The following is a 27,598-nucleotide window of genomic DNA, read 5'->3' as shown; positions in this document are numbered from 1 at the left end:
CAGACCTTCAAAGAAGATCTAACATCAATACTCTTTAAGCCATTCCACCAAATAAAAACAGAAGGAACACTACCCAATTCATTCTGTGAAGCCACAATTACTCTAATACCCAAACCATACAAAGACCCAACAAAGAAAGAGAACTTTAGACCAATTTCCCTTATGAATATCAATGCTAAAATACTCAGTAAAACTGTTTTGAATCGAATACAAGACCACATTAAAATTATCATCCACCATGATCAAGTAGGCTTCATCCCAGCGATGCAGGGATGGTTCGAAATATGTAAATACATCAATGTAACCCACCATATACACAAACTCGAAAAAAAACCCACATGATCATTTCATTAGATGCTGAGAAAGCATTTGACAAAAGCCAACACCTATTCATGATAAAAGTCTTGGGAAGATCAGCAATTCAAGATCCATACATTAAACATAGCAAAAGCAACATATGGCAAACCAGTAGCCAACATCAAACTAAAAGGAAAGAAACTTGAGGCAATCCCAGTGAAATCAGGGACTAGACAAGGCTCTCCACTCTCTCCCTCCCTGTTCAATATAGTACTCTAAGTCCTAGCTAGAGCAATTAGACAGCAAAAGGAGGTGAAAGCGATACAAATTGGAAAGGAATAAATCAAAGTATCACTATTTGCAGATGATATGATAGTATACTTACGTGATCCCAAAAATTCCACCAGAGAACTCCTAAACCTGATAAACAATTTCAGAAAAGTGGCTGAATATAAAATTAACTCAAACAAATCAACAGCCTTCCTATAATCAAAGGATAAACAGGTTGAGAAAGAAATTAGGGCAATGACAACCTTCACAATAGTAACAAATACATCGGTGGGACTCTAACTGAGCAAGTGAAAGATCTGTATGAAAAGAACTTCATGTATCTGAAGAAAGAAATTGAAGAAGAGCTCAGAAGATGGAAAGAGCTCCCATGCTCATGGATTGGCAGGGTTAATATAGGAAAAAATGGCCATCTTGCCAAAAGCATTCTACAGATTTAATACAGTCTCCATCAAAATTCCCACTCAATTCTTCATAGAGTTAGAAATAGCAATTTCCAAATTTATCTGGAATAACAAAAAAAACAAGATAACAAAAATTATTCTCAATAATAAAAGAACCTCTGGCGGAATCACCATCCCTGACCTCAAGCTATACTACAGAGCAATAGTGATAAAAACTGCCTGATATTGGTACAATGACAAGCAGGTAGATGGATGGAATAGAATTGAAGACCCAGAAACAAACCCCCACACCTATGGTCACTTAATCTTTGACAAAGAAGCTAAAACCATCCAATGGGAAAAAGATAGCATTTTCATCAAATGGTGCTGGTTCAACTGGCAGTTAGCATGGAGAATGATGCAAATCAATCCATTCTTATCCCTTTGTACAAAGCTCAAGTCCAAGTGGATCAAGGACCTCCACATAAAACCAGACACACTGAATCTAATGGAAAAGAAAGTGGGAAAGAATGAGGAGCACATGGGCACAGGGGCAAATTTCCTGAACCGAAAACAAATAGCTAATGCTCTAAAATCAAGATTTGACAAATGTGACCTCATGAAATTACAAAGCTTCTGAAAGGCAAAGGACTCTGTCAATAGGACAAAACAGCAACCAACAAATTGGGAAAAGATCTTTACCAACCCTATGTCCGAAAGAGGGCTAATATCCAATAATTACAAAAACTCAAGAAGTTAGACTCCATAGAACCAAGTAACCCTATTAAAGAATGGGGTACAGAGCTAAACAAAGAATTCTCAACAGAGGAATACCGGATGGCTGAGAAACACCTAAAGAGATGTTTAACATCCTTAATCATCAGGGAAATGCAAATCAAAACAAACTTGAGATTCCACCTCACACCAGTCAGAATGGCTAAGGTCAAAAACTCAGGATGTGGAGAAAGAAGAACACTCCTCCACTGCTGGTGGGATTTCAAGCTGGTAAAACTACTTTGGATATCAGTTTGGCGGTTCCTTAGAAAATTGGACATAGTACTACCTGAGGACCCAGTTATACCAGTCCTAGGCATATACCCAGAAGATGTTTCGACATTTATTAAGGACACATGCTCCACTATGTTCATAGCAGCCTTATTTATAATAGCCCAGAAACTAGAAAGAATCCAGATATCCTTGAACAGAGGAACGGATATGGAAAATGTGCCATATCTACACAATGGAGTACTATTTAGCTATTAAAAACAATGAATTCATGAAATTCTTAGGCAAATGAATGGAACTAGAACGTGTCATCCTGAGTGAGGTAACCGAGTCACAAGAGAACACACATGGTACGCACTCACTGATAAGTGAATATTAGCCCAGAAGCTTGGAATATCCAAGACACAATTCACATTTGTTATTCCCCTTTCTGTTTTCCCTTCCAAAAACACCCTATTCCATCCCCCTCCCCTTGCTCACCAACCCACCTACTCTCGCTTCCCTGTCCTGGAATTCCCCTATACTAGAGCATCGAGCTTTCTCAGGACCAAGGGCCTCTCCTCCCTTTGATGTCCAACAAGTCCATCCTCTGCTACATATTCAACTGGAGCCACTGGTCCCTCAATGTGTACTCTTTGGTTGGTGGTTTAGTTCCCATGAGCTCTGGGATTACTGGTTGGTTAATATTGTTGTTCCTCACACCTATTGATGATTGAAATTTTATAAAGAAGGAAAAACCATCCAGTCATTAAAAAAAAAAAAAACCCTCTTCAACAAATGGTGCTGGTCTAACTGGAGGTGGAAGTGTGACTATAGATTTATATTCTATCACTCTGAACAAATCTAAAGTTCAAGTGGATCAGGGACTTAACATAAAACTGGATACATTATATCTCATAGAAAAGAAAGTGGGAAATAGCTTTTAATGCATTGGAACAGTAAACAATTTCCTGAACAGAACACCAATGGCTCTAGCTCTAAAATCAACAATTAATAAATGGGACCTCATGAAACTGAAAAGCTTCTGCAAGGCAAAGGACACTGTCAACAGGACAAATCATTAGCCCACCGATTGGGAAAGTATCTTCACCAACTCTATACCTTAAAGAGGGCAAATATGCAAACCATAAAAAGAACTCGAAGTTAGACACCTACAACGCAAATAATGCAATTAAAATACGGGTTTAGAACTGCAAAGAGAATTCTCCACAGAGGAATACCCAATGGCTGATAAACAGTTTAATAAATGTTCAAAGCCCTTGGTTATAAGAGACACGCAGGTCAAAACAATTCTGAGTTTCCATCTTACACCCATCAGAATGGCTGAGATAAAAAAAACCTCCAGAGATATCACACACTGGCATGGATGAGAAGCAAGGGGAACACTCCTCCTTGCTGGTGGGATTGCAAACCTGTATATCCACTCTGGAAATCAATGTGTTGGCTTCTCAGAAAACTCAGAATAGTTCACCTCATGACCCAGCTCATGAGTTTTTATTTTTAATGCTTTATGTTTTTCAAATACCACTAATTATGTGCTGAAATTTCTTCCAATAGTTGTGTTGAAAATGACTTCTTTCCCAAAAGTATTCCTAACACAAACAAAATGTTCAATGTTTCTTCGTCAAAATGAAATCATATAGCAGATGAATTTGTAAGATTGACAAAAATACTTGTGTCACTTCCATCTCACATGAAAACTCATGAGGATGCAGTCACCATCTGTACAACCTTCCACAATGCATGCAAGTTTGCACTATATATCACAAATTGGCTATTATAATGTGTTTTAGAAAACTATGTAAATATATCAACATTCACATACATTCAACATTGACTGGAGCAAGGCAGAAATAACTCCCAGTCATTTAAGAATTCTGAACTGAGATCGTATTTTTGAACTAGAAGGATGCTGCGACCTGCATGTTTGACAAGGCAAAAGTGAGTCTCTCAGTGGTTGGTGACATGATGTATTCAGGAAAGTTTGCTCCAAATGAACTGGGAGAAGTACTCAACAAGTGCTGGAGATCCCAGGGAACACAATATAGCCTTGCTAATTAGATTCAAAAAAGCGGCATACGGCAGAGTACACAGAATTGTAAAAAAATTCCTGGAAAGGGACTTTGTGTCACTTAGAAATTTGCCATCCTGGTTCTTTGAAATATCTCTTTTACATTTCCAAGGAAACAACCCCTTAATCTTGTCAGAATCTATATTTACATATATTTGTAGATGACTTTGGGCTAAGAATACCCTTAAATATCTCTGCTTTAATATCTGACCATGTTGAGAAGAGAATTTAATTTAGCATGCAAAGTAGGAGGCAAACCTATTTATGAATATATATGGATTCCAGAAGTAAAATCTCCATGCTTCCTTTTTGGCCACAGGAAAAACATCTTTCCCAGCTGTTCTGTGTTGTCTGTGGTGCTAGCTATTCTTGGTAGTCAACTTGGCCACATCTGGAATTACTAAAACTCAAAAGAGTTGAGTACTGGGAGAGATTTATTAATTATACTGTTGGGCCTAAGAAAAGTGTTTTTAATCTAGGTCTTTTGAGGTGATAAGATCCACCTTTAATTTAGGCTACAGCTTCTGGTGACACCCTATATATAAAGAGGACATTGAAGAGGGTAGGTCGTCCAGCGGGCGCAGAGCTTGGCAAGGCGCTGGGACGGCAGGGCTCTGCTTGCCATGCCCCCCCCCCACCCCGGGCCTGCGGGGCTTCCCGCGGCGCAGCCTCTGGCTGCTGCTGGCTCATCATCTCTTCGTGGTCACTGCCTGCCGGGACCCTGACTATGGGACTCTCATCCAGGAGCTGTGCCTCAGCCGCTTCAAGGAGAACATGGAGACCATCGGGAAGACTCTATGGTGTGACTGGGGAAAGACCATAGGGAGCTATGGGGAGCTCACTTACTGCACCAAGCACGTGGCAGACAAGATTGGCTGTTTCTGGCCCAATCCAGAAGTGGACAAATTCTTCATCGCTGTTCACCATCTCTACTTCAGCAAATGCCCCATCTCTGGCAGGGCCCTGCGGGACCCTCCCAACAGCATCCTCTGCCCTTTCATCTCGCTCCCCATTACGGTCACGCTGCTCATGACTGCACTGGTAGTCTGGAGGAGCAAGCGCACAGAGGGCATCGTGTAGGTATCCCAGGTGATGGGGGATTGGAAACCATGGCCCTGGCCCTGCAACAGCATCAGGAGCAGGTCCCACATTGCATCCCACCCTAGCCTAGTTAGCACAGGACTTGAGAGTGGCTCTGCGTTAAGCTGCGCATGCCCTAGCCACAGGCTTCTAGCAGGGGAGCAGGGGCATGCCTCTGTTTACCTCTGAGAGGGTGCTAAGCACCAGGTCTCTGGTATACTTCATCACCACTGTGGGCATTCTGACCTCTGAGGAAGACTGCACAGATGTGTTTGTGATTAAAAGAGTATTCTTAAAAAAACAAAACAAAAAAAAAAATGAAGTACTTGCCCTAGCTCTGGCTAGCAAGTACTTTTTATTTTATTTTATTTTAATTAGCATTACAGCCTATTTCTTGGAAATTCAGGTATATACTGAAGACCAGCCGAGACATCCAGCCACATGGACTGGACCACTACTGTATTCTTTAGTTTTCCATTGGTAGACAGCCATTGTTGGACTAGTTGAACCACAGCCTGTGGTTTATTTATTCTAATAAATCCATTTTCTACCTAATTGAGATTCGTTTTATCAGCTCTGGAGAACCTTTACTAATATAGCTGTAGATTTGTTGTTGTTCTGTTTCTTTTACCAACCCACTGAGGACAATGTGCTGATTAACCTGAGTGCTCCACACTGTCTGACTTGTGTTTTCTGCTTTGCTCTGAACCTTGTCTCATAACCCTCAGGTGGAAAGTACTTGCAGTTTACCTGAACCCATGCCGAAGCCACAAAACAAAACCTTGTTTCCTAAAATCTCTCTAATTCCTAATGTTCTGGCTCCCGACCACCTGTGGACAGATTGGAAACTCCAAAGTAAGCTGATTGATGGAGTATGCAAGCTATCCAGCTTGATTCCAGGAGGAGGAAGGGGAAAAGCCTCCCGAATGCTGGAACTGGAGCTCAGGCAAGCTCCAAATCTGCAAAGCAGTGACCACCAGCGGCACTGTTCACAAAAGGGGAGAAGCAGGCGGGTGAGCAGCAGGGATAGGGAATCTCAGCTCCTCCCAATGGCTTGGCGGAGGACAGACAGGTGGGCTATTGGAGGAGAAGGTGAACTGCAGATCTGGAAAAGGATTGGCCCAGGCTGGAACCACTATGCTGTGTTCTTTCAGCTCACTCTAACCCTAATGGTGGTGCTCATGTCACTCAAGGGTCACTAACCAATCAGAACCTCGAGACGGAGCTGCCAGGCGGATCTTCCGGGTACCAAGTCTGAGAGTTCCTCTCTGTAACTCAGCCGACCTGAGTGTTTCAGCGCGAACCATTCTTAGTGTCTTCGCTGGGTGCTGTGCAGGTAGCTCAGGCAAGCTCCGAACTTCAGACATGGTAAGTGCAACATCATCTCCCACAAAGAGGGGGAACAAGCGTCTTAGCAAAAGATGCGTGTGTAGTGGGTCTTCCTAGCGGCTGTATAGCAAGCATCAGACAGACAGAGCTGCCACCTGTGAGGTCCTTTGCAGACCTAGTCTCTCTTTGGACACGGCTGTGCGCTCTGAATAACTTTATTATCGGACTGAATCTGGACAAAATCTTTGCGGCAGGCGCTTGTGTGTAGAAATATGCTTGGCAGGACGAGAACCGGAGGAACAGTTTACTGTGTACACTGTCAGGTAAAACAGTGCAGACAAGAGCTAGATCACAGACAAAAGTGAAAGGGAGTATGCCACAGGGGTCACCATGTGCAGAAGGACCAGATTCAGGCAGTGCGAATTGTTTTGTAATTTCACAGATTTATTAATTTATGCATATGATTAAATACAATCAGATTGGTGGATGTTTAATTTGGGCTGGTTAGCTTGAGCCAGTGGATAATGAATTCCCTTTTTAGGGACTGTATTATATAGATATGTGCAGTCCTTACTGACACATTTAAGTCAGCTCAGAAATGAAACCAGGTGCCATTAGTGTAAGACCCAAAAAAACCGAGGGCACCCCAGCACCCCACGCCTTGGAAGGCAACACCCATATCACTCTCGTGAACCGGTCTTGATGCAATTAACAAGAGGATTTTTTTTTTTTATTTCAGAGCTCTGGGTTCCACAGCTGTACACCGCGCAGGGGTAGAGGACTGTGGACCCTGAGCAACTGAAGTCAAGGGTATTTAAAGGGGAAAAATCACAAGGCAAGGGGTGGAAGGCAATCATGCCCGGGGCTGGAAGTACCGACTGATCTAGTCAGGCAATAGTTTATGCCTTAAGGAAGGTTAAAGATTATCCTTCCTGGAGTAAACATCTTTGGGGCATTGTAGAGTTAAACATTGGGCCAGTCATCAGATGAGCTAGTTCCTGGTACAGGGTGAGCTATTTCTTGAGGCCAAAGGTCTCACTTTGAGGGTGGAAAGGCAAGTTACTCAGTGACTCAGTGCTAAGCTAATTGCTGGGGTCTAAAAATATTGAGTTGGGGGGTCTCTCATTAGCTGTAGCTGTGTGTGTCATCCCGTAGATCTCAGCAGCTAACATTACACATGGGGCAATGCCAAACACTATCTTATTAATGCCATTCCCTCTACCAGGACAGGCCTGCTCTTTTCAAAGTCAGTACACCAACATGTTTTTTTCAGTTATATTCATCTTTTTTTTTATTCGATATAATTTATTTACATTTCAAATGATTTCCCCTTTTCTAGCCCCCCACTCCCCGAAAGTCCTGTAAGCCCCCTTCTCTTCCCCTGTCCTCCCACCCACCCCTTCCCACTTCCCTGTTCTGGTTTTGCCGAATACTGCTTCACTGAGTCTTTCCAGAACCTAAAAAGTCAGTTGTTGATATTACTTGTCATTTTCTTTCGGCGTGGGTGCTCTGATCTCTTGTTTCTTTTTTGTTTGTTTGTTTGTTTGTTTTCGAGACAGGGCTTCTCTGTGTAGCCCTGGCTGTCCTGGAACTCTGTAGACCAGGATGGCCTCGAACTCAGAAATCTGCCTGCCTCTGCCTCCCAGAGTGCTGGGATTACAGGTGTGCGCCACCACCACCCGGCTCTCTTACTTGTTTCTGTTCTCCAATGTTTCCCAGTCTTTAAGAATTTCATTCCTGCTTTGTTCTTCCTTCTTCTTGAGCAGCATTTGATATGTGAATTGTGTCTGGGTATTCCAAGCTTCTGGGAATTATCAGAAGCTTATCAATGAGTGCTTACTATTGTGTTATTTTGTGATTGGGTTACCTCACTTAGGATATTTTCCAGTTCCACCCATTTGCCTAAGAATTTCATGAATTTATTGTTTTGCATAGCTGAGTAGTATTCCATTGTGTAAATATTCTACATTTTCTGCATCCATTCCTCCATTGAGGGACATCTGGGTTCTTTCCAGCTTCTGGCTATTATAAATAGGTCTGCTATGAACATAGTGGAGCATGTGTCCTTATTACATGCTGGGGAATTTGCTGGGTATATGACCAGGAGTGGTATAACAGGGTCCTCTGGAAGTATCATGCCCAGTTTTCTGAGGAACTGCCAGACTGATTTCCAGAGTGGTTGTACCAGTTTGCAACCCCACCAGCAGTGGAGGAGTGTTCCTCTTTCTCCACATCCTCGCCATCATCTGCTGTCTCCTGAGTTTTTGATTTTAGCTATCGTGACTGGTGTGAGGTGAAATCTCAGGGTTGTTTCAATTTGCATTTCCTTGATGACTAAGGATGTTGAACATTTCTTTAGGTGCTTCTCAGCCATTCAATATTCCTCAGGTAAAAATTATTTGTTTAGCTCTGTATCCCATCTTTTAATGGGGTTATTTGGCTCTATAGAGTCTAACTTCTTGAGTTCTTTGTATATATTGGATATTAGCCCTCTGTCAGATGTAGGGTTGGTTAAGATCTTTTCCCAATTTGTTGGTTGCTTTTTTTGTCCTATTGACAGTATCCTTTGCCTTACAGAAATTTTGTAATTTTATGAGGTCCCATTTGTCAATTCTTGATCTTAGAGCATAAGGTATTGGTGTTCTGTTCAGGAAAAATTTCCCCTGTGCCCATGTCCTCAAGGCTCTTTCCCAGTTTTTTTTTGTTTGTTTGTTTGGTTTGGTTTGGTTTGGTTTGGTTTGGTTTGGTTTTGGTTTTTCGAGACAGGGTTTCTCTGTTTGGAGACAGAGGAGACCTGTCTCTGGGACCGCCCGGTTCCCAGTTTCTTTTCTATTAGTTTCAGTTTGTCTGGTTTTATGTGGAGGTCCTTGATCCACTTGGACTTGAGCTTAGTACAAGGAGATAAGAATGGATCGATTTGACCAGTTAAACCAGCACCATTTGTTGAAAAGGCTATCTTTTTTCCACTGTATGGTTTTAGCTCTTTTGTCAAATATCAAGTGACCATAGGTGTGTGAGTTCATTTCTGGGTCTTCAATTCTATTCCATTGATCTTCCTGCCTGTACCAATACCGTGCAGTTTTTAACACTATTGCTCTGTAGTATTGCTTGAGGTCCGGGATACTGACTCCCCCATAAGTTCTTTTACTGTTGAGAATAGTTTTAGGTATCCTGGGTTTTTTGTTATTCCAGATGAATTTAAGAATTGCTCTAGCCGGGTGGTGGTGGCGCACACCAGTAATCCCAGCACTTGGGAGGCAGTAACAGGCGGATTTCTGAGTTCGAGGCCAGCTGATCTACAGAGTGAGTTCCAGGAAAGCCACAGCTATACAGAGAAACTCTGTCTTGAAAAAACCAAAATCCATAAAAAAAAAAAAAAAAAAAAAAAAGATTTGCTCTTTCTGACTCTATGAAGAATTGAGTTGGGATTTTGATGGGGATTGCATTGAACCTGTAGATGATTTTGGCAAGATGGCCATTTTTACTATATTAATCCTGCCAATCCACGGAGCATGGGAGATCTTTCCATCTTTTGAGGTTTTCTTCCATTTCTTTCTTCCGAGACTTGAAGTTCTTGTCATACAGATCAAAGTATGGATATTCTGGTCCTTCTTAGAAGGGGGAACAAAATACCCACAGAAGGAGATACAGAGACAAAGTGTGGAGCAGAGACTGAGCAAAAGACCATCCAGAGACTGCCCCACCTAGTGATCCATCCCATATACAGTTACAAAATCCAGACACTATTATCGATGCCCACAAGTGCTTGCTGACTGGAGTAGGATATAGATGTCGCCTGGGAGGCTCTGCTAGTGCATGACAAACACAGAGGGGGACACTCTCAGCCAGCCATTGAACTGAGCACAGAGTCCCCAATGGGGGAGTTAGAGAAAGGATCCAAGGAGTTGAAGGGGTTTGCAGCGCCATAGGAGGAAGAGTGTTATGAGCCACCCAGTACTCCCAGGGACAAAAACATCAATCAGATAGTGCACATGGTGTTACCCATGGCTCTAGATGCACAGGCAGCAGAGGATGGCCTTGTTGGACATCAAAGGGAGGAGAGGCCCCTGGTCCTGGAAAGACTCAATGCATCAGTATAGGGGACTACTGGGACGGGGAACAGGAGGAGGGGAGATGGCTTGTGTGACTTCGCGAGGGGTAAGGGTGGGGGAAATGTAAATAAAGAATATATCTAATTAAAAAAATAATTTCATTCCTATTTCTAAAGAGTTGTTTGTTTACAGCAACATCTACCATAGCTCAGGCTTTCCTTAATGCTATGTAGTTAAGACTTGATGTGAACACCTAATCCTGCCTCTGCTGTGCAGTGCTTGGAAGAATGTCCTGATACTTCTTTTAAGCTGGCTCTGACTGGTCAGTGAGAAGAAAAAGATCAGTGAATGAGTGTTGTCTAACCTCCCTGGATTAGGGGTGAAGGGATTATAAATAAAGAGGGACTTGTGTAAGAATTGAGTTCACTGACCAACTTTGAAGCTGGTGTCCTTGCAGCACGGAAAAGGAGGAGGAAGAAGGAATTTTATTATTCCCTTTTGAAAATACACAATGTAAAAAGAGATGAGAAACGGTGTGAGTGCTACTTGGTGTGCTCTAGTACATATGTTTAGTCCCTGAAAAGTATTGGACCATAAAGTATGTTCCAGCTTTTGAAAATAGTCTTTGAGGGTATAATTACATCATTTTATACTTCTCCATTCTCCCTGCTGTTAAGTCTGAAACTCTAGGATGAATGGCTGAGGGGCCTATTTAACAAATCAAAGCAAACCTGGCTGTCAGCTTCTCTCTGCAGACCTGAGTCCCTCCCTGTTACACAGTATTGCAGACCTACCTCACCCTCGAGCCCAGGAGCAGGGCTGCCATTTCTAAAGTAATCCAACCATTTTGTTAACTGGATTTTTTTTCATCAATCATTAATCATTCTGACCTCTTGGTGTGGCTCTTCCTTTTCCCCTCCTTCCTCTCTCCTCAATAGGTCATGTCTGCTCTAGACTGTCCCAGATATCCCTGACTCTGGCCATGTTCTCTCTTTTGTGTATAATAAACTTCCTACTCCACCTTACCTAGGAGCAGTGATGCCCTTTACTTTTTATATCTTCTTTTTTTTTCTATTCCCCTCCCCTTAACAGCTCCTTGCTTTAAAATTCATAGCCACTTTTTCTTCTCTTCTTTTTTAAAAAAAATATTAATTTAATGTACATGAGTAAAATGTAGTTATCTTCAGACACACCAGAAGAGGGCATCAGATCAGATGGTTGTGAGTCACCACATAGTTGCAGGGAATTGAACTTAAGACCTTTGGAACAACAATCAATGCCCTTAACTGTTGAGCCATCTCTCCAGCCCCACATTTTCTTTTTAATTGCTATTACTGTTTGCATTTGATTGCAGTTTTGCTGCAGGACTTCCAGAATTAAGGAGAATGACATTGCATGTATAATTGAATATGCAAAGAAAGGACCCTGTGCCTTTAAAAAGGAAAATCAGTGGTCTGGGAGACTAGAATATTCTATTAAATGCAAATTTCCCAGACTAGGGCTATGTCTGCATGTAGGGTGAAACAGCAGAGCCTGGAAGGCTTCAGCTGTCTGAGTCATTTACTCTATGGTCCCGAGTAGAGGAGCTGTTACTTACTGTCCTGAGGTTCATCTGCATTTTCCAAGCTAATGAGGGACCCTGGGCAGGCCTAACCATCAGAAACACTAGTGGAAGGTAGGTTACAGGTTCTTTGCAGACTCCTCAGATGCTTGTGTTACAAGCTGTGTAGAAGACAAGCCATGCCCTGGTGATTGTTGTGGTCTCCTTTGGCAGGGAAGGAGATGCAAGTCTGCTGAGCTACCAGAGTTAGATCTGTTGGAACTAAGATGGACTGTGGGGTCAGCGTGTGGTTCTGTTGGTCCATATGGTGATCATAGCAGAAACCTTGTTTTTTGACTCTTCCTAAGTGTGGATTTACTGGGGTAGGGGAGGCTCAGTAGCACCGGGAGTGTCAAGGTGTGGAATTTAAATGTCACTTATCTAGTGTGTATTTACAGGCATTGCTTTTGGTGTGCAGTAGGGCGACATTGGAAAAGTGATGGTTTGATTTCTAGAATTTCTGAACCTTCTACTTTCAGTTTTGTGTGACTAAGTTTATAAAGAGTTTAGAAGTTAGAAAAGAGGTGAATACCAATCATCCTTCAGAAATATTTGATTAGATTCTTTTTACCTTTCTATTACCTCCAGTCATAATGGCATGATTTACAGGAATACAATTCTCGGTTTTAAAAGGAGCTTCTGAGATGCAGAAGTTTCTCATATACTCATGGTGCTGGCTGGGTGGATAGGACAGATTCCACATCTTGTAACATAATGCATGTGGCAGGAAGCAGACATTACATTATCGTTCAACATTATTTTATGTGTGGGCAACAGTGCCTAGTTTTGCCTGAAATCACTAGGGGTCATAAAGAGCTGCAGAACCATAGCCCACCTTTCTGGTCACCTACATTTACAGAGATCTGGAGCATGGAGCCTCTTTGTTTTGAAGACAGATCAGTAGTATCTGGAGGGTCAGAAATATGACAATTTGGGGGTCACTTTCAGGATTGTTTTTTTCTTTGTTTGGTTGGTTGGTTTGGTTTGTTGGGGGGTTTTTTTGGTTTTTTTTGTTTTGTTTTGTTTTGTTTTTGTTTTTGTTTTTGTTTTTTTTGAAACAGAGTTTTTCTGTGTAGCCCTGGCTGTCTTGTAACTCACTCTGTAGACCAGGCTGGCCTCAAACTCAGAAATCCGCCTGCCTCTGCCTCCCAAGTTCTGGGATTAAAAGCATACGCCACCACAGTCCAGCTCAGTTATTTTTTATTAGAGTCATGAATTATGTTTTTGTTTTATTTGTATACACACAAGCACAGGTAGCATTGGTCTAGTTCACATTTATCCTTGTGCAGTTCCCTTAGTTTTTTTTTTTTTTTTTTGAAGAGAACTTGGAAACTGGTTACATGGAAACTAGCAAAGGAAGCTTTTCCTGATAATGTGTTGCAGAACTGTGGGGAACTATGAAAATTGGGTCTAGGGTAATAGATAGTGGTCTGGGTCTTTAGACACACTGCTTAGACTTCGGGAGGACTGGCTGTGGTTGAGAAGTGGGTGTCTGCCCATAGTTGTGGGCTCAGACAGACATGGGGCAAGAAAGAAGAGGAGATGAAAATGGTATTTTGTATGTACAGGGGCATGGACAGGTAAGAGGAAGCTGCAGTACTAAGGGCCACCTTGAGTACTGGGTCTCAGGAAACAGAAATGGGGAAGACCTAGCAGCATTCTACATGGTTCCATACCCACCATCTTAATACTGAAGCATCAGGTTCCCAGAGATCATTTATTTTACTTAAGTTTTTGTGTGTGTTCAACTGTGAAAGTCAGCTTGTATATTGGATAAACACTACAATGTGGGTGGGGAGGACAGTCAGCAAGTGTTCATTTTGAAGCACACATTTACATGTTGTCAGTTTCATGCTTTCTTATGTACACATGTATCGATCTTTTAGGATGTAGTGACCTATGATGACGTGCATGTGAACTTCACTGAGGAAGAGTGGGCTTTGCTGGATTCTTCTCAGAAGAATCTCTACAAAGGTGTGATGCTAGAGACCTATAGGAATCTCACAGCTATAGGTAATACAGTGTTTTCTTTACTTACTTTGTAAAATGTAGGTACAACTGTTTCTTTGTTATTGCTATTTGTTGTAATTTCAGTTGAGAATGCAGAAGAATTAGGTAAATAAATCACTCATGGTTCTAAAGTTCATTCAAGTAGGAACTTAAATGTTGTCTAATTTCCAATAATGTAATATGCTTTCTCTGGTACTATATTAGGCTACATTTGGAAGGACCATGCTATTGAAGACCATTTTCAAAATTCCAGAAGTCATGGAAGGTAATTTTCATGTTCAAGCTGATGACAAAATGCCTATGAAAAAAGTTTAATATGTGCTACAAGTTGTAAATATAATAAGCACTGCTTTAATTTATGGATGATTATTAAGTCTCAGGAAAACATGTCTATGACAGGTACTTTTGTTTGCAATTTTTGTTTTCAGTTCAATGACACATAAATAATGGCTTAACAAATATGTTACTATTTGAATCAAGCCCAGTAGATCCATGCTGTAGCAGTGCAAGTCTTTTCAGTCTCATAGCACTTAGCTATTCCAAAAGGGAAACACTTTGATTAGGTGATAAGTGTACGTCCAAAAACTTGCAATAAGCAAATAATCCACAGTAAATCTGTGCTTAATCATATACTTGTAATAACTTTGCTAAATTTAGTGAGATAGACAGTTTTTGAGATTCAAGAATGGTTTTGTAGAAAAACCTTAATCTTAGTACCACACCTCTATGAGGAAAAAAGTCAAATTGTGTGAATGTAATGTGGAACGTTTTCACTTGTTATTCTTCTTTTAATATGGGTGTCTCAGGTTAAGATGGATACAAGCCATGTGAGCATAAGGATGTTGAAAGAAGCAACATAGCTTTCTCTTTTCCAGAACAATTAGAAGATATTCTATACACCCCAATTGAGTAGGCATTCTAAATGTGCTACAAGTTTATAAATAGTTTCCCAACATTATTCAGGACATTTACCAGCTCAAACTGCTGAAAGTCTTTATGAGAATTAGGGAAGTAGGAATTTTTGTGTGTGCATTGGGTCATGTTCCAAATGTAGTATTATTCACATGATAGCAAAATTTATGAATGCAATCAGAGTGCAAAAGCTCTGAGTTCTTCCTGTTTCTTCAAATATGTGAATAACCTCTTATAGAAAAAGTATAAGTATGAGCCAGGTGATCAATACTCTTCCCAGTTTATGTATCTTCAAAGATGTGGGACAATCCATAATGGAGGAGAAAGCCTTTGAATGTAAACAAAGTAATATTATGTTAAGATGAAATTTCTCTTTACAATTAAATGAAATTATTAATGAATTCATATAGATAAAACGACTCATGAGTATAATCAATGTAAGAAAGCTCTTACAGGTGCCATTTGTATTTTCAGGCATGAAAGAAGTTGGACTGGAGAGCAACCCTCTGAGTTTATTCAATGTGGTAAAGCCTTTGCCTGTCAGAGTCATAGTCAAAGGCATGAAAGAACACATACAGGGGAGAAACCCTATGAATGTAACCAATGTGGTAAATCCTTTGTACAAAGCAGTCATCTCCGAATACATAAGCGAACACATACAGGAGAGAAGCCCTATGAATGTAACCAATGTGGTAAAGCCTTTGCACAAAGCAGTGGTCTCGAATATCATAAACGAACACATACAGGAGAGAAACCTTATGAATGTAACCAATGTGGTAAAGCCTTTGCAGGAAGTGATGTTCTCCGAATACATAAACGAACACATACAGGAGAGAGACCCTATGAATGTAATCAATGTGGTAAAGCCTTTTCAGGAAGAAGTGCCCTCCAAACACATAAACGGACACATACAGGGGAGAGACCCTATGAATGTAATCAATGTGGTAAAGCCTTTGCACAAAACATTGGTCTTCAATGTCATAAAAGAACACATACAGGAGAGAAACCCTATGAATGCAAACAATGTGGTAAAGCATTTTCAGGAAGGAGTGCCCTAGGACGACATAAAAGAACACATACAGGAGAGAAACCCTATGAATGTAAACAATGTGGTAAAGCCTTTGCAGGAAGCAGTGGTCTTGAATATCATAAACGAACTCATACAGGAGAAAAACCCTATGAGTGTAACCAGTGTGGTAAAGCCTTTGCAGGAAGTACTGACCTCCAAACACATAAACGAACGCATACAGGAGAGAAACCTTTTGAATGTAACCAATGTGGTAAAGCCTTTGCACAAAGCAGTGCTCTCCAATGTCATAAAAGAATACATACAGGAGAGAAACCCTTTGATTGTAACCAATGTGGTAAAGCCTTTGCAGGAAGGAGCAATCTCCAAAAACATAAACAAGCACATATAGGGGGAAAGCCCTATGAATGTAACCAGTGTGGTAAAGCCTTTGCAGGAAGCAGTGTTCTCCGAATACATCAACGAACACATACAGGAGAGAGACCCTATGAATGTAACCAATGTGGTAAAGCCTTTGCAGGAAGCAGTGGTCTCGAATATCATAAACGAACACATGCAGGAGAGAAACCCTATGAATGTAAACAATGTGGTAAAGCCTTTGCAGGAAGGAGTGCCCTACAAACACATAAACGTACACATACAGGAGAGAGACCCTATGAATGTAACCAATGTGGTAAAGCCTTTGCACAAAGCAGTGGTCTTCAATGTCATAAAAGAACACATACAGGAGAGAAGCCCTATGAATGTAACCAGTGTGGAAAAGCCTTTGCAGGAAGGCGTGACCTCCGAAGACATAAAAGAACACATACAGGAGAGAAACCCTATGAATGTAAACAATGTGGTAAAGCCTTTGCAGGAAGCAGTGGTCTCAAATATCATAAAAGAACACATACAAGAGAGAAATACTATGAAGGCAACCAATGTGGTAAAGCCTTTGCAGGAACTATTGATCTCCAAATACATAAATGAACACATACAAGAGAGAAACCTTTTAAATCTAAGCAGTGGTAAAGCTTTTTCAAAAATCAATAAGCCGGGCGTGGTGGCTCACGCCATAATCCCAGCACTTGGGAGGCAGAGGCAGGCGGATTTCTGAGTTCGAGGCCATCCTGGTCTACAGAGTGAGTTCCAGGACAGCCAGGACTACACAGAGAAACCCTGTCTCAAAAAACCAAAAAAAAAAACAAAAACAAAAAAAAAAACAAAAAAAATCAATAGTGTTCAAATACATAAAAACACATAGTTGAGAGAAACCCTTTGACTCTAACCTATGTGGTAAAGCTTTTTCATAAAGCAGTGTTCACCAAAATCATAAAAGAACACATATAAGAGAGAAATTTTTGAATCTTAGCAATGTAGTTATAAACCTTTTTCACAAAGCAGTGGCCTCCAAATATATAAAGGAACACATACAGGAAAGAAACCCTATGAATATCATAAGTGTACTCATACACTTCAAATACATAAAGGAACATGGAGAGAAGTCCTCTGAATGTAACTAATGTGGTAAAGTCTTTGTATGAATGACTCATCTGTTAACACAGAAGAATATACTCTGGATAGAAACCCTCTGAGTATAAGCAATGTGGTAACCTTTTTGCAAGTCATAGTACTGTCCAAGTAAATAAAAGCAGATACACTCAAGAGAAACCCTATGAATGTCATCAATGGGGTACAGCCTTTGGGCATTGCAATCATCTTCAAAAACGTAAAAGAATGCACACAGGTAAGAAATTGTATGAATGTAATCAGTGTGGTACAGCCTTCACATGTCAGTCATATTCAAAGGCAGGAAATAAACCATATGTAGAGAAATCCTGTGAGTGTATTTACTATGGTGCAGCATTCCCACATTTCTGTAGTCTTCGTCTTCATGAAAAAAAAAATCCATTCTGGATAGAAACTGCATGAATATATTTGATATGGTGAAGCCTTTTCAAATTTCCCAAGTCTTCATCATCATAAAAGAGAAACCCTATGAATGCATTCAATATGGGGAAGACTTTTTATAGTGATCTTTATGAAAGTAATCATATGAGTGTAAACAATCTGGTGGAACCTTTCTGGAATGAGGTCCTCTCCGGTCCATGCAAATGACAGGAGTTTATTGTAATAAAGCTGCTGCTGGATCAAGGCTAGGGAGCATACTCAGAGCCTCATGTGTCACCTGTAACACACGTCCCCACTGTGAGCCAGAATGTAATAGAGCTGCCATCCCACAGTCAAAAACTCTTTCCCAGAATTGTTCTTGTCTGACAGAAATGCAGGAATAAAAATGGAGAAGAGCCTGAGCAAAAGAAGGTCCAGTGACATGCCCAAATTAAGATCCAGCTCAGTGGGTGGCCCCAAGGTCTACCACTATTCCTCGTGCTGTGGTGTGCTTACTAACAGGAGCCATCATCACTGACCTCTGAAAGGCCCAATAAGCAACTCAAAGGTTCAGATGCAGATATTTACACCCAACCAATGGACAAACCGGTGACCCCTGTGGTTGAATTAGGGAAAATCTGGAAGAAGTTGAGGAGCATGATGCTATAAGAAGACCAGCAGTCTGAACTAACCTGGACCCCAGGATCTCTGAGACATTGAGCCAAACACCACCTAGCATAAACCGTCTGGACTGGGTCAAAAAAGAGGTAACTAACCCTTAATTACTTGAGGTCCCAGGTAGTGGGGAGGTCTGGTGAGGTGGGAGTGGGGACATCTTGGAGATTGGAGTAGGAGGTGTGGAATGTGGAACAATTGGCAGGTGTACCAGGAGGAGTAGTAGAATGTCTGGATTTTAAAAAAACAGATTAAAAAATTAATTTAAAAAAAAGAAATTATCAAAAAAAAAAGTAAAAAGGAAAGAGGAACAGAAACATCTTGGAGATAAGATAGGGGCTCATGTAGTTTACAGTATCAACTATTATAGAATGTGGATGTTACAGTTTAACCAATCATATGGATTTGTTCTTTGGTAGTAAAAAAACAGGTGTTATGTTTTGAGGAGCATAAGACGAGTAGCAGAAGTCATTGTTATAGACAGTCATTATGTTTTGAAGAACAAAAGATAAGTAAATATAGGTTGGAACTCCCCAACCCCCATGCCTGGGAACTTGAAATTAGTTTCACCATATGATTAAATGCTGGGTGATAACAAAGGGGCAATAAAAAAGGCAATGCTTAGGACCTGGGGTTTGGGTTGGGTTTTTTGTTCTTGTTGTTTTGGTTTGGTTTGCGTTTGTTTTCTGTTGGTTTCCAATTGTTGTGTATTGATTCTCATGCTACTTGTGTAGAATTGGTTCCCAAATCTCATGAGAATCCTGCATTTTGGACACTGACTTTTCCTGCCACAAGTTGGGTCTAATTAGTAAATGAAATTGCCAGCAGCCAGTGGCTAGGCAGGGAGACAGAGGAAGCACTTCTGAATTCAGAGATCCATTTGTGGCAAGAGGACCAAAGAGGATCACCATGCCAGTAAAGGAATTGGCTGCAGGTTTGAGAACTTCGAAAGACAGAGTACCAGCCATGTAAGAGCTGTCTGTAGAAGGGTGGCCCCAGTGTTTTCTCCTCCAGTTGATTCTGGAGTATCAAGGTTGTCATATAGATTTTAGTAACACTTCAGGAGTATCACAGGGGCGGCATTAGCAATGTGGATGTTTGGGAGTGGCCCAAACAATGAGCTGACTTAGGCATATTAAAGAAAGCTGTGTGTCTTTCATTTGAGAATCCAAAGCATTTGCAAGCTGAGATAGGAACTTGCACAGGTGGCATCCTGTAGTAGAGCAGAGTAACCAAGGAACTCTGAAGAACGCATCTCACCTATAGGCTTGAACTCAGTATTAACAATTAATTGGAGATTCTCAAATGGAAAACACATGCCGTGATGAGACATTGAGAGATGTGGAAAATTGGATTCTTAGAGTTTCTGGTTTTCCTGGAGCCATGTGGTTCCTCATCAAGCAGTGCAGGTTTGCAATTAGAACAAAAGGTGAGCTGAACTGATATGCATAAGTCTTGGGTTCCTGGCTTGAGCAGGGACTCAGCAAAATCCGACATGCTGACCCAGACATCCTGGGTGGTAAGGATTTACCCAGGCCCCTTCTCAAAGGCTTCTGGTTGTCTCAGATAGTTTGAACTCAAAGGCCCTGTACAGAGACAGACTTCTTAGAAAGCAGATTCAGAGGTAGATGGTACAGGCTGCCTGCTAACTATAATCAGATAAAGGAAGGAGAGAGATAGATGAGATTTCTTTAATTGCGTTTCAGGATAAAAGAGATATAATGGCAGTTGTTTTGTTTACATGGAATAAAGTAATCCAGGTCTTTGATCTCAAAAGTAGGAAACAAAGGCATATATAACGTGAGATACCCTATCAACAAATAATAAGAGGTATTAATCTCTATACAATGGAAAATGAATGGGAAAAAATGGCTTTAAACAATTTTTTGTTTGTTTTTGTTTTTTGTTTTTTTTTGTTTTTGTTTTGTTTTGTTTTTTTGAGACAGGGTTTCTCTGTACAGCCCTGGCTGTCCTGGAACTCATTCTGTAGACCAGGCTGGCCTCGAACTCAGAAATCCACCTGCCTTTGCCTCCCAGGGTGCTGGAATTACAGGTGTGCTCCACCATCGCCTGGCTAAACAAAATTTTAAAAGTCTGTGCCAGGGCAGGCACTGGCGTTCTTTAACTGTGGGCAACACAGGAATACTGGTATTGCATGGCCAGGTATGACAGTGAAGAGCCTGGAAATAGGCTAATAAATAGAAGGGAATTTAATTGAAGTTATGGAAAGGATGTTTGTTCAAATTATATAAAATAAAGTGAAAGGAGATATATGCATATACTCATAGAGATATTAATCTCCATAGTAGGGAGAGTTTAAGCATGAATTTATAAACAAATTAAGTCTTTTGATCTTAAATGTGGGTCAAGAGCGTGGGATAGGCAGAATATCCTTGTCCCAGACAGATAGAATAAATTTAAGCCTTGATCTTATGTAAGAACAAGGCAGGAGACAGTAAAGGAGCTCTGTCTCAAAGGATAATGACAATTGTGTAGATTGTGTAGATTGTTTTAAAGTGTTTTAATTATCAAAATGTGTGTCATTATAAGTTTGGTGGTTTTATGTTATTAAAAATCCTCGGAGAGATGTGAAAATAGGCAAGACTGAAGAGAAAGGAGGCTGCTAATTGAATCAATCTGTACAATTGATGATTTTGTTACTGTAACAGGGACATGCTATTATGGGAAAGAGACTATATTTGTGCTAATAGGAAGGAAGAAAAGGCTTTGGACCCCTTCCAGAGTGATATGGATCAGATATGACAGGGGAAGACACCCTGAAGATCTTGGCTACAGAAAAAGATTGAGAAAATCAAACAAGCATAAAACATGATTTGCTGTTAAACATGGGAACTGCCCTGTAACTGGCCTAGACATAAAAAGTCTCTAGCCAAAACATCAACTTAAATTAGACAATACATACAGTTGGTTATAGAACACTTAAGATTCATTGTGTCATCCTTCCTATGGCATGAATGAAGAATTATTACAATAGGTTATTGATCAAATTAACTCCTTAAAGGATAGTTGTCTTTTACCTGATCAAACAAGGAGCACAAATTAAGCCTTAACTGGTCTGTGTACCTTGCACAATCCACATGAATATCTTAATAGTACTGAAATCTTGGTTGTAAGACTCAGATATTGCAGAATGTTCCCCTCTGACAAGATTCATTGGCAGGGACACTGAGGTGACCTGTTGTTCCAGCTCCCTGCCTCCTGATGCTGTTTCCAGAGACTTGTTTCCAGAACAGGTTCAGAAATAGTTGCTGACTCAACATGGACTCAGTTCATGTAGCTTACAGACAGATAACTGAACTTCAGCCAAACCCTGAGTCTTCTATGCCTGCAGAGACTGGAAATGAATGCTAAAGCTAGCTTTCTTAATTCTAACAAGGTTTTCTAAGTTTCCCACCACTCACCACACTTTAAACATTGCATTGCCCCAATTCAGCAGGAAGACATTGTGGAGAGTTTTCATCATGATCCCTTACGTTTGGATGTCTGTTTATGACTATTTTATAAGTTATGGTTAGGGGATAATTTGGAAATGGTCTTAATTTTAAGCACAGAAGAAATATATGAGATGTGTTACTAAATTTATTGAACAAAACATTGTATAGCAATAAAATTACATTTGCAGTAATCTTTGTATTTGTTGCAAATTTAAAGTTATAATTTCTTGAATTGGTACAGAATGTATATATTGATACAGATTTGAGGATTTCATTGGTGTAAATCTATGTACATTGGTACAGAATTTGAAATTAATATTGTTACTCTTAGATAGGCATTGTGCCTATGCAACTCATTTAAGAAAACAAGCCTCTGACGCATTCTCTAGAGATTCTATTACAAACTCTTTAAAACCATTAAGTTATGCAATTGAAGGGCCAGATAGTAAACACATGGTTATATTAGATTCTGATTTTATAATAAAGCGTTTTCAATTTTATCCACATAAAAATAGCTAAGTTTAGACAAGGTATAGAAGTTCAGATATACTTGTTTTTTGTTTTATTTTGTTTTTTGTTTTGTTTTAATTTTTCTTTTTTTTCTTAAAAAATGAAGTAAAATCATTTTATCATAAAATTGAAGATTTACATGGAAAATATTTCTAACAAAATTGAAGAAATATAGAGAAAACATGTTAAAATTGACAATTTTCATGTAAAATTGAAGAGTAAAATGGTAGAAATAAAAATATTACTAAATTAATTGAAAAAGTAAGTAGAAACATTTTATGATAAAATTTAAGATTTACATGGAAAATATTTCTGATAAAATTGTAGAAAATATAGAATAACATGTTAAAATTGAAGATCATCATGGAAAATTATACAGATAAAATGGTAGGCATAAAAATACTTCTAAATTGATTGAAAGTAGATTATAAACATTTTCTAATAAAATTGAGGATCTACAAGGAAAATATTTCTGATAAAATTCAAGAAATACATACAAAAATGTTAAAATTGACTATTTCATGGAAAGTTATATAGATAAAATGGTAGGCATAAAAATATTTCTAAGTTGATTGAAAGTAGAATTATAAACATTTTCTGATAAAATTGAAGATTTACATGGAAAGTATTTCTGATAAAATTGAAGAAATATTTAGAAAAACATGTTAAAATTGAAGATTATCTTGGAAAATTATACAGCTAAAATGGTAGACCTAAAAATATTCTTAAGTTGATTGAAAGTGGAATTATAAACATTTTCTGATTGAGGATTATCATGGAAAATAATACAGATAAAAAGGTAAACATAAACATTACTAAATTAATTGATAAAATTGAAGATTTACATGAAAAATATTTGTTAGTCTATGTCTTTTTATTGGGGAATTGATGTTAAGAAATATTAAGGAGTAGTGATTGTTGCGTCCTGTTGTTTTTGATGTTATTTTTATGTTTGTGAGATATGATGTTAAAAGATATTAAGGAATAGTGATTGTTGCTTCTTGATATTTTTGATATTTTATGTTTGTGAGATTCTCAGCACCTGAGATTCTCTCTTCTATCTCTTGCATTCTGTTGTTGATGCTTGTATCTATGACTCCTGATTACTTTCTTGCTTTTTCTAGGGTGTAGTTTCCCTCCTTGTGCTGGTGTTTTCCATCTATTATCCTTTGAAGGGATGGATTTGTGGAAAGATTATATGTTTTGCATTTTGCATTTTCTTTGACTGTTGAATCAATGTTTTCTATGGTACCTTCAGCACCTGAGATTTTCTCTTCTATCTCTTATATTCTCTTGTTAAGGCTTACATCTGTGACTCCTGATTTCATTCCAAGGTTTTCTATCTCCAGAGTTGTCTCCCTTTGTGATTTCTTCATTGTTTCTACTTCCATTTTTAGATCCTGGATGGTATTGTTCAGTTCTTTCACTTGTTTGTGTTTTCCTGTAATTCTTTAAGGGTTTTTTGTTTCCTTTTTAAGGGCTTCTACCTGTTGATCCACGGTCACCTGTATTTCTTTAAGGGATTTTTGTGTTTTCTCTTTAAGGGCTTTTTCTTGTTGATCCATGGTCGCTTGTATTTCTTTAAGGGAGTTTTTTAATATCTTTCTTGAAGTCCTCTATCAGCATCGTGAGATGAGATTTCAAATCCAACTCTTGCTTTTCCAGTGTGTTGGGGTAGATGGGACTTGCTGTGGTGGGAGAACTGGGTTCTGATGTTGCCAAGTAGCCTCGGTTTCTGTTGGTAGGGTTCTTGTGCTTGCCTTTTACCATCTGGTTATCTCTGGTGTTACTTGGTCTTGCTGTTTCTGGCTGGAGCTTGTCCCTCCTGTGGGCCTATAAGCCTGTGTCCATACTCCTGAGAGACCAAGGTTCTTCTGGCAGTGTCTGTGCACAGAAGGCTGTAGAGCTGCCTGGCTCCCTGGTTTAAATGGTGCCTGGAAGGCTCCTGTCCCAGTTGCTCCACTGCACTCCTAGCCGTTCCCGTCCAGAGAGATATTTAAGAGAAGGTGGAAATCTCACCTCCATGCTCAGAAGTCAGATATACGTTAATATGTAATTTTTCTTCCAAAACATCAGAAATCCACAGAATCTGGCATTTGTAATCATTTCATTATTATTGGAATTTTGACTAATAGACATGTCAGCTCCTGATAACACCCACATCATGGTTCAAAGTAGATACTATATGGAGTTGCTCCAGTTTTGTAAAGATAGCCACCGGGCAAGAATTGCCCTACTTCATCTACAGACAAAAAATACTGTCAAAGAAAGGACACAAGATAAAGAATAGTCAAGCGGAGCTCTGCCAAGACAGAGTAAACTAGGCCTTCATAATATTTCTAACAAATAATCTTGTGCCAGGAGGCTAAAGACAGTTGATCCTACATTTTGAGGAATAGGAGATGTGTATGTAGTAGGCTGTCTCTGCAAGTTTTGTAAGCTCTGTTTTTTGCTTCCTATAAATGAAGTCTTTCTCGGAACTCCAATGTGTTTGAAGACTTGTTATACTCTTAAAATCAAGCTTAAAGTTGTTTAGCCTTGAGGAAGATGATGTAGATTTGAAAGGATTTTCACATGGTAATGCAAATCAAAATCAAAACATAATTCAGGTGTAGAATTGTAAACGCTTTAAGCTAGGATAGATGCTAGAGTAATGTACATATATTGGCAAAATTGATGGACTGGATGTTGTTAGTGTATATATACCTTATAGTTTACATAGCTGTTATAACTATATTCAATGTATATCTGAGAGAAAAGGCCCTTTTAATGAACAAAACAGGTGAAATATTGTGGATTGGTTCTAATGCTACTTGTGCTAAATCAGTTCCCAAATTACAGAAGGATCACACATTTGAGATACTGTGGATTCCAATCTTCAGCTGGTTCTATTTGGTACGTTTGAACTCCATTGTCAGGGAGTAGAGGGTATTAACCAATTACCATTACACCCAATATTTACCTATCAGTCACTTTTCAATAAATAAGAAAATTACCAAATTGGAGAGAAACCCCACCAATGGAATTAATGTGATAAGGCCTTTTACAACATAGTTATCCACAAATGTAATACATAGTGGACAGGAATCTTATGAATAAGCAATTGATAAATCATTTGCACGTAGCTGTATTCTCAAATACCATGAGAAAAAGTCATACTGCAGGAGAACCTATTTTTGTACTCAGTGTCATAACTTTTTGTACTTTAAGGTTCCTTTATACAAGAATAATCTGTTCAGTGTAAAATCATTCTTAAATTCTTACCACATCCCAGTAGTCCTTGAGGACTTATGGAACCACACTGAAGGGAATCTATGACTGTAAAAGATTTGGGACGATCTATAGCCAACACAGAGGTTACTTCTCAGGAGAAAAAACTGTGTCAACAATATATTCAAGCTGCATAATGTGATGTTCCTCTATATTTTGTTTGAAATTGTAATCATATTTCTCTTCAATTACATAACATTTCTCAACCAAGTGTCAAACTTTATGGCTGTGTATTAATGCCTTTTATGTTATGGCTGTGATAGAACCCAATGTCTAAAGCAACTTATAAAAGAATTTAATTTGGCTTATAGCTTTAGTGGGATATGGGGTCACATGTGATGTGGCAACACAAGTGTTACAAATTCCCTTCAGATTTTGTGATTTGTTATGTAGCCTGGCTTGGATGTCATTAATCAAGGCTACATTGTACCTCTTGATTTTCACGTGTCAGTCTATTGAATACAAGTTTTTGCATAGAAGATGCACCCCAATGTGTTCTGTTTTGTCAACACATTTTAACAATATTAACGTTAAAATGCTTAATAGAAGAGAATATAACAATCATGAAATACTTCATATATATCTCAAATAGCATTTTCATGTGTCTCTTAGAGATGTCATTAAATTGGATAATCACCAACAAAGTATTTGAAAGGATATCTGATTGTTATCAATATATGCATATCTTTTGACATTCCATGCTTCTTTATGTTCTCATTAGTAACAATTTTTCCGTCAAGACAGGGTTTCTCTGTGTAGCCCTGGCTGTCCTGGAACTCACTCTGTAGACCAGGCTGGCCTCGAACTCAGAAATCTGCCTGCCTCTGCCTCCCAAGTGCTGGGATTAAAGGTGGACGCCACCACCACCCGGCAGTAACCATTTTTCAATTCATCTTGAAGCATGCCATGAATGGGAATTATCTAGAGTTGATAAATAATGTAACATCAATTAGATGTAGTTTTTGGTTTTTTGGTTTGGGTTGGGTTGGTTTGGTTCGGCTTTTGGTTTTTTGGATTTGGTTTTTTCAAGACAGGGTTTCTCTGTATAGCCCTGGCTGTACTGGAACTCACTCTGTAGACCAGGATGGTCTTGAACTCAGAAATCTGCCTGCCTCTGCCTCCCAGAGTTCTGGGATTACAAGAATGTGCCACCACTGCCCAGATGAGATGTAGCTTTAATGAGCATTTCTGGTGTGTGAGTGTGTGTGTGTGTGTGTGTGTGTGTGTGTGTGTGTGTGTAAGCCAAGAAAGATATGTGGAGACTGAGTGACAACATTCTAATGTCTACTTGGCCTTCTTTATAAAGATACCACACACCTGGAGATGAGAGACTCTCAAAACTCAAAAGGAGGGACCATAGCTGAAATGTCCCTAACAATGGGGAGAGGTAAATTGTAGAATCCCACTCCAGCATAGAGACAGGGCTTCAAGTGGACAGATAGTTTTGCCATCCTACAGTCAAAAACTCTGACTCTGAATTGTTCCTGTCGAAAAGAACTGCAGGGACAAAAGAAGAGAAGAGAAAGGGAAAGGAGTTCCAGCAACCATCCCCAACTGGGATTCAGCACAAGGGAAGGCTCCCAGGCCTGACACTATTACTGATGCTATGACTTACTTACAGAGGAGAGCCCAGCATGAATGTCCTTCCTGAGGCCCAGCAGTCAACTGACTGAGACAGAGCATATGCTTCCACCCAACCAATGGTCTGAAGTTGGAGACGCATGGAGTTGAATTAGGGAAAGGCAGGAAGAAGTTGAGAAGGTGA

At 39.7% G+C, this 27,598-nt stretch overlaps 3 protein-coding genes across 4 annotated transcripts in view; all 3 read left to right on the top strand.

Moving 5' to 3' along the window:
• Window positions 1-5,396, top strand: part of LOC127686444 (receptor activity-modifying protein 1-like) — a 47,142-nt gene extending 41,746 nt beyond the window's left edge. Inside the window, exon 2 of the mRNA XM_052184662.1 lies at window positions 4,592-5,396. Coding sequence (XP_052040622.1) covers window positions 4,592-5,124 — 533 coding nt within the window. The 3' untranslated portion in view covers window positions 5,125-5,396. The remainder of the gene's footprint in view (window positions 1-4,591) is intronic.
• Window positions 1-27,598, top strand: part of LOC127686354 (zinc finger protein 239-like) — a 234,054-nt gene that overhangs the window by 191,765 nt on the left and 14,691 nt on the right. The window lies entirely within an intron of this gene.
• On the top strand, window positions 6,383-17,112 carry LOC127686351 (zinc finger protein 431-like). Of its 2 annotated transcripts, XM_052184483.1 has the most exons (5): window positions 6,383-6,492; window positions 7,193-7,263; window positions 13,992-14,118; window positions 14,320-14,380; window positions 15,502-17,112. In XM_052184483.1, the coding sequence occupies exons 3-5, from the start codon at window positions 14,085-14,087 to the stop codon at window positions 17,021-17,023; spliced, it is 1,617 nt and encodes a 538-aa protein (XP_052040443.1). In that variant the 5' UTR covers window positions 6,383-6,492; window positions 7,193-7,263; window positions 13,992-14,084; the 3' UTR covers window positions 17,024-17,112. The 2 variants fall into 2 exon arrangements, with proteins under 2 accessions (XP_052040443.1, XP_052040442.1); XM_052184482.1 differs by lacking the exon at window positions 7,193-7,263.

Source organism: Apodemus sylvaticus, chromosome 5, assembly GCF_947179515.1.
Source record: "Apodemus sylvaticus chromosome 5, mApoSyl1.1, whole genome shotgun sequence".
Lineage (NCBI taxonomy): Eukaryota > Metazoa > Chordata > Mammalia > Rodentia > Muridae > Apodemus > Apodemus sylvaticus.
This window is presented reverse-complemented; position numbering and strand designations above follow the sequence as displayed.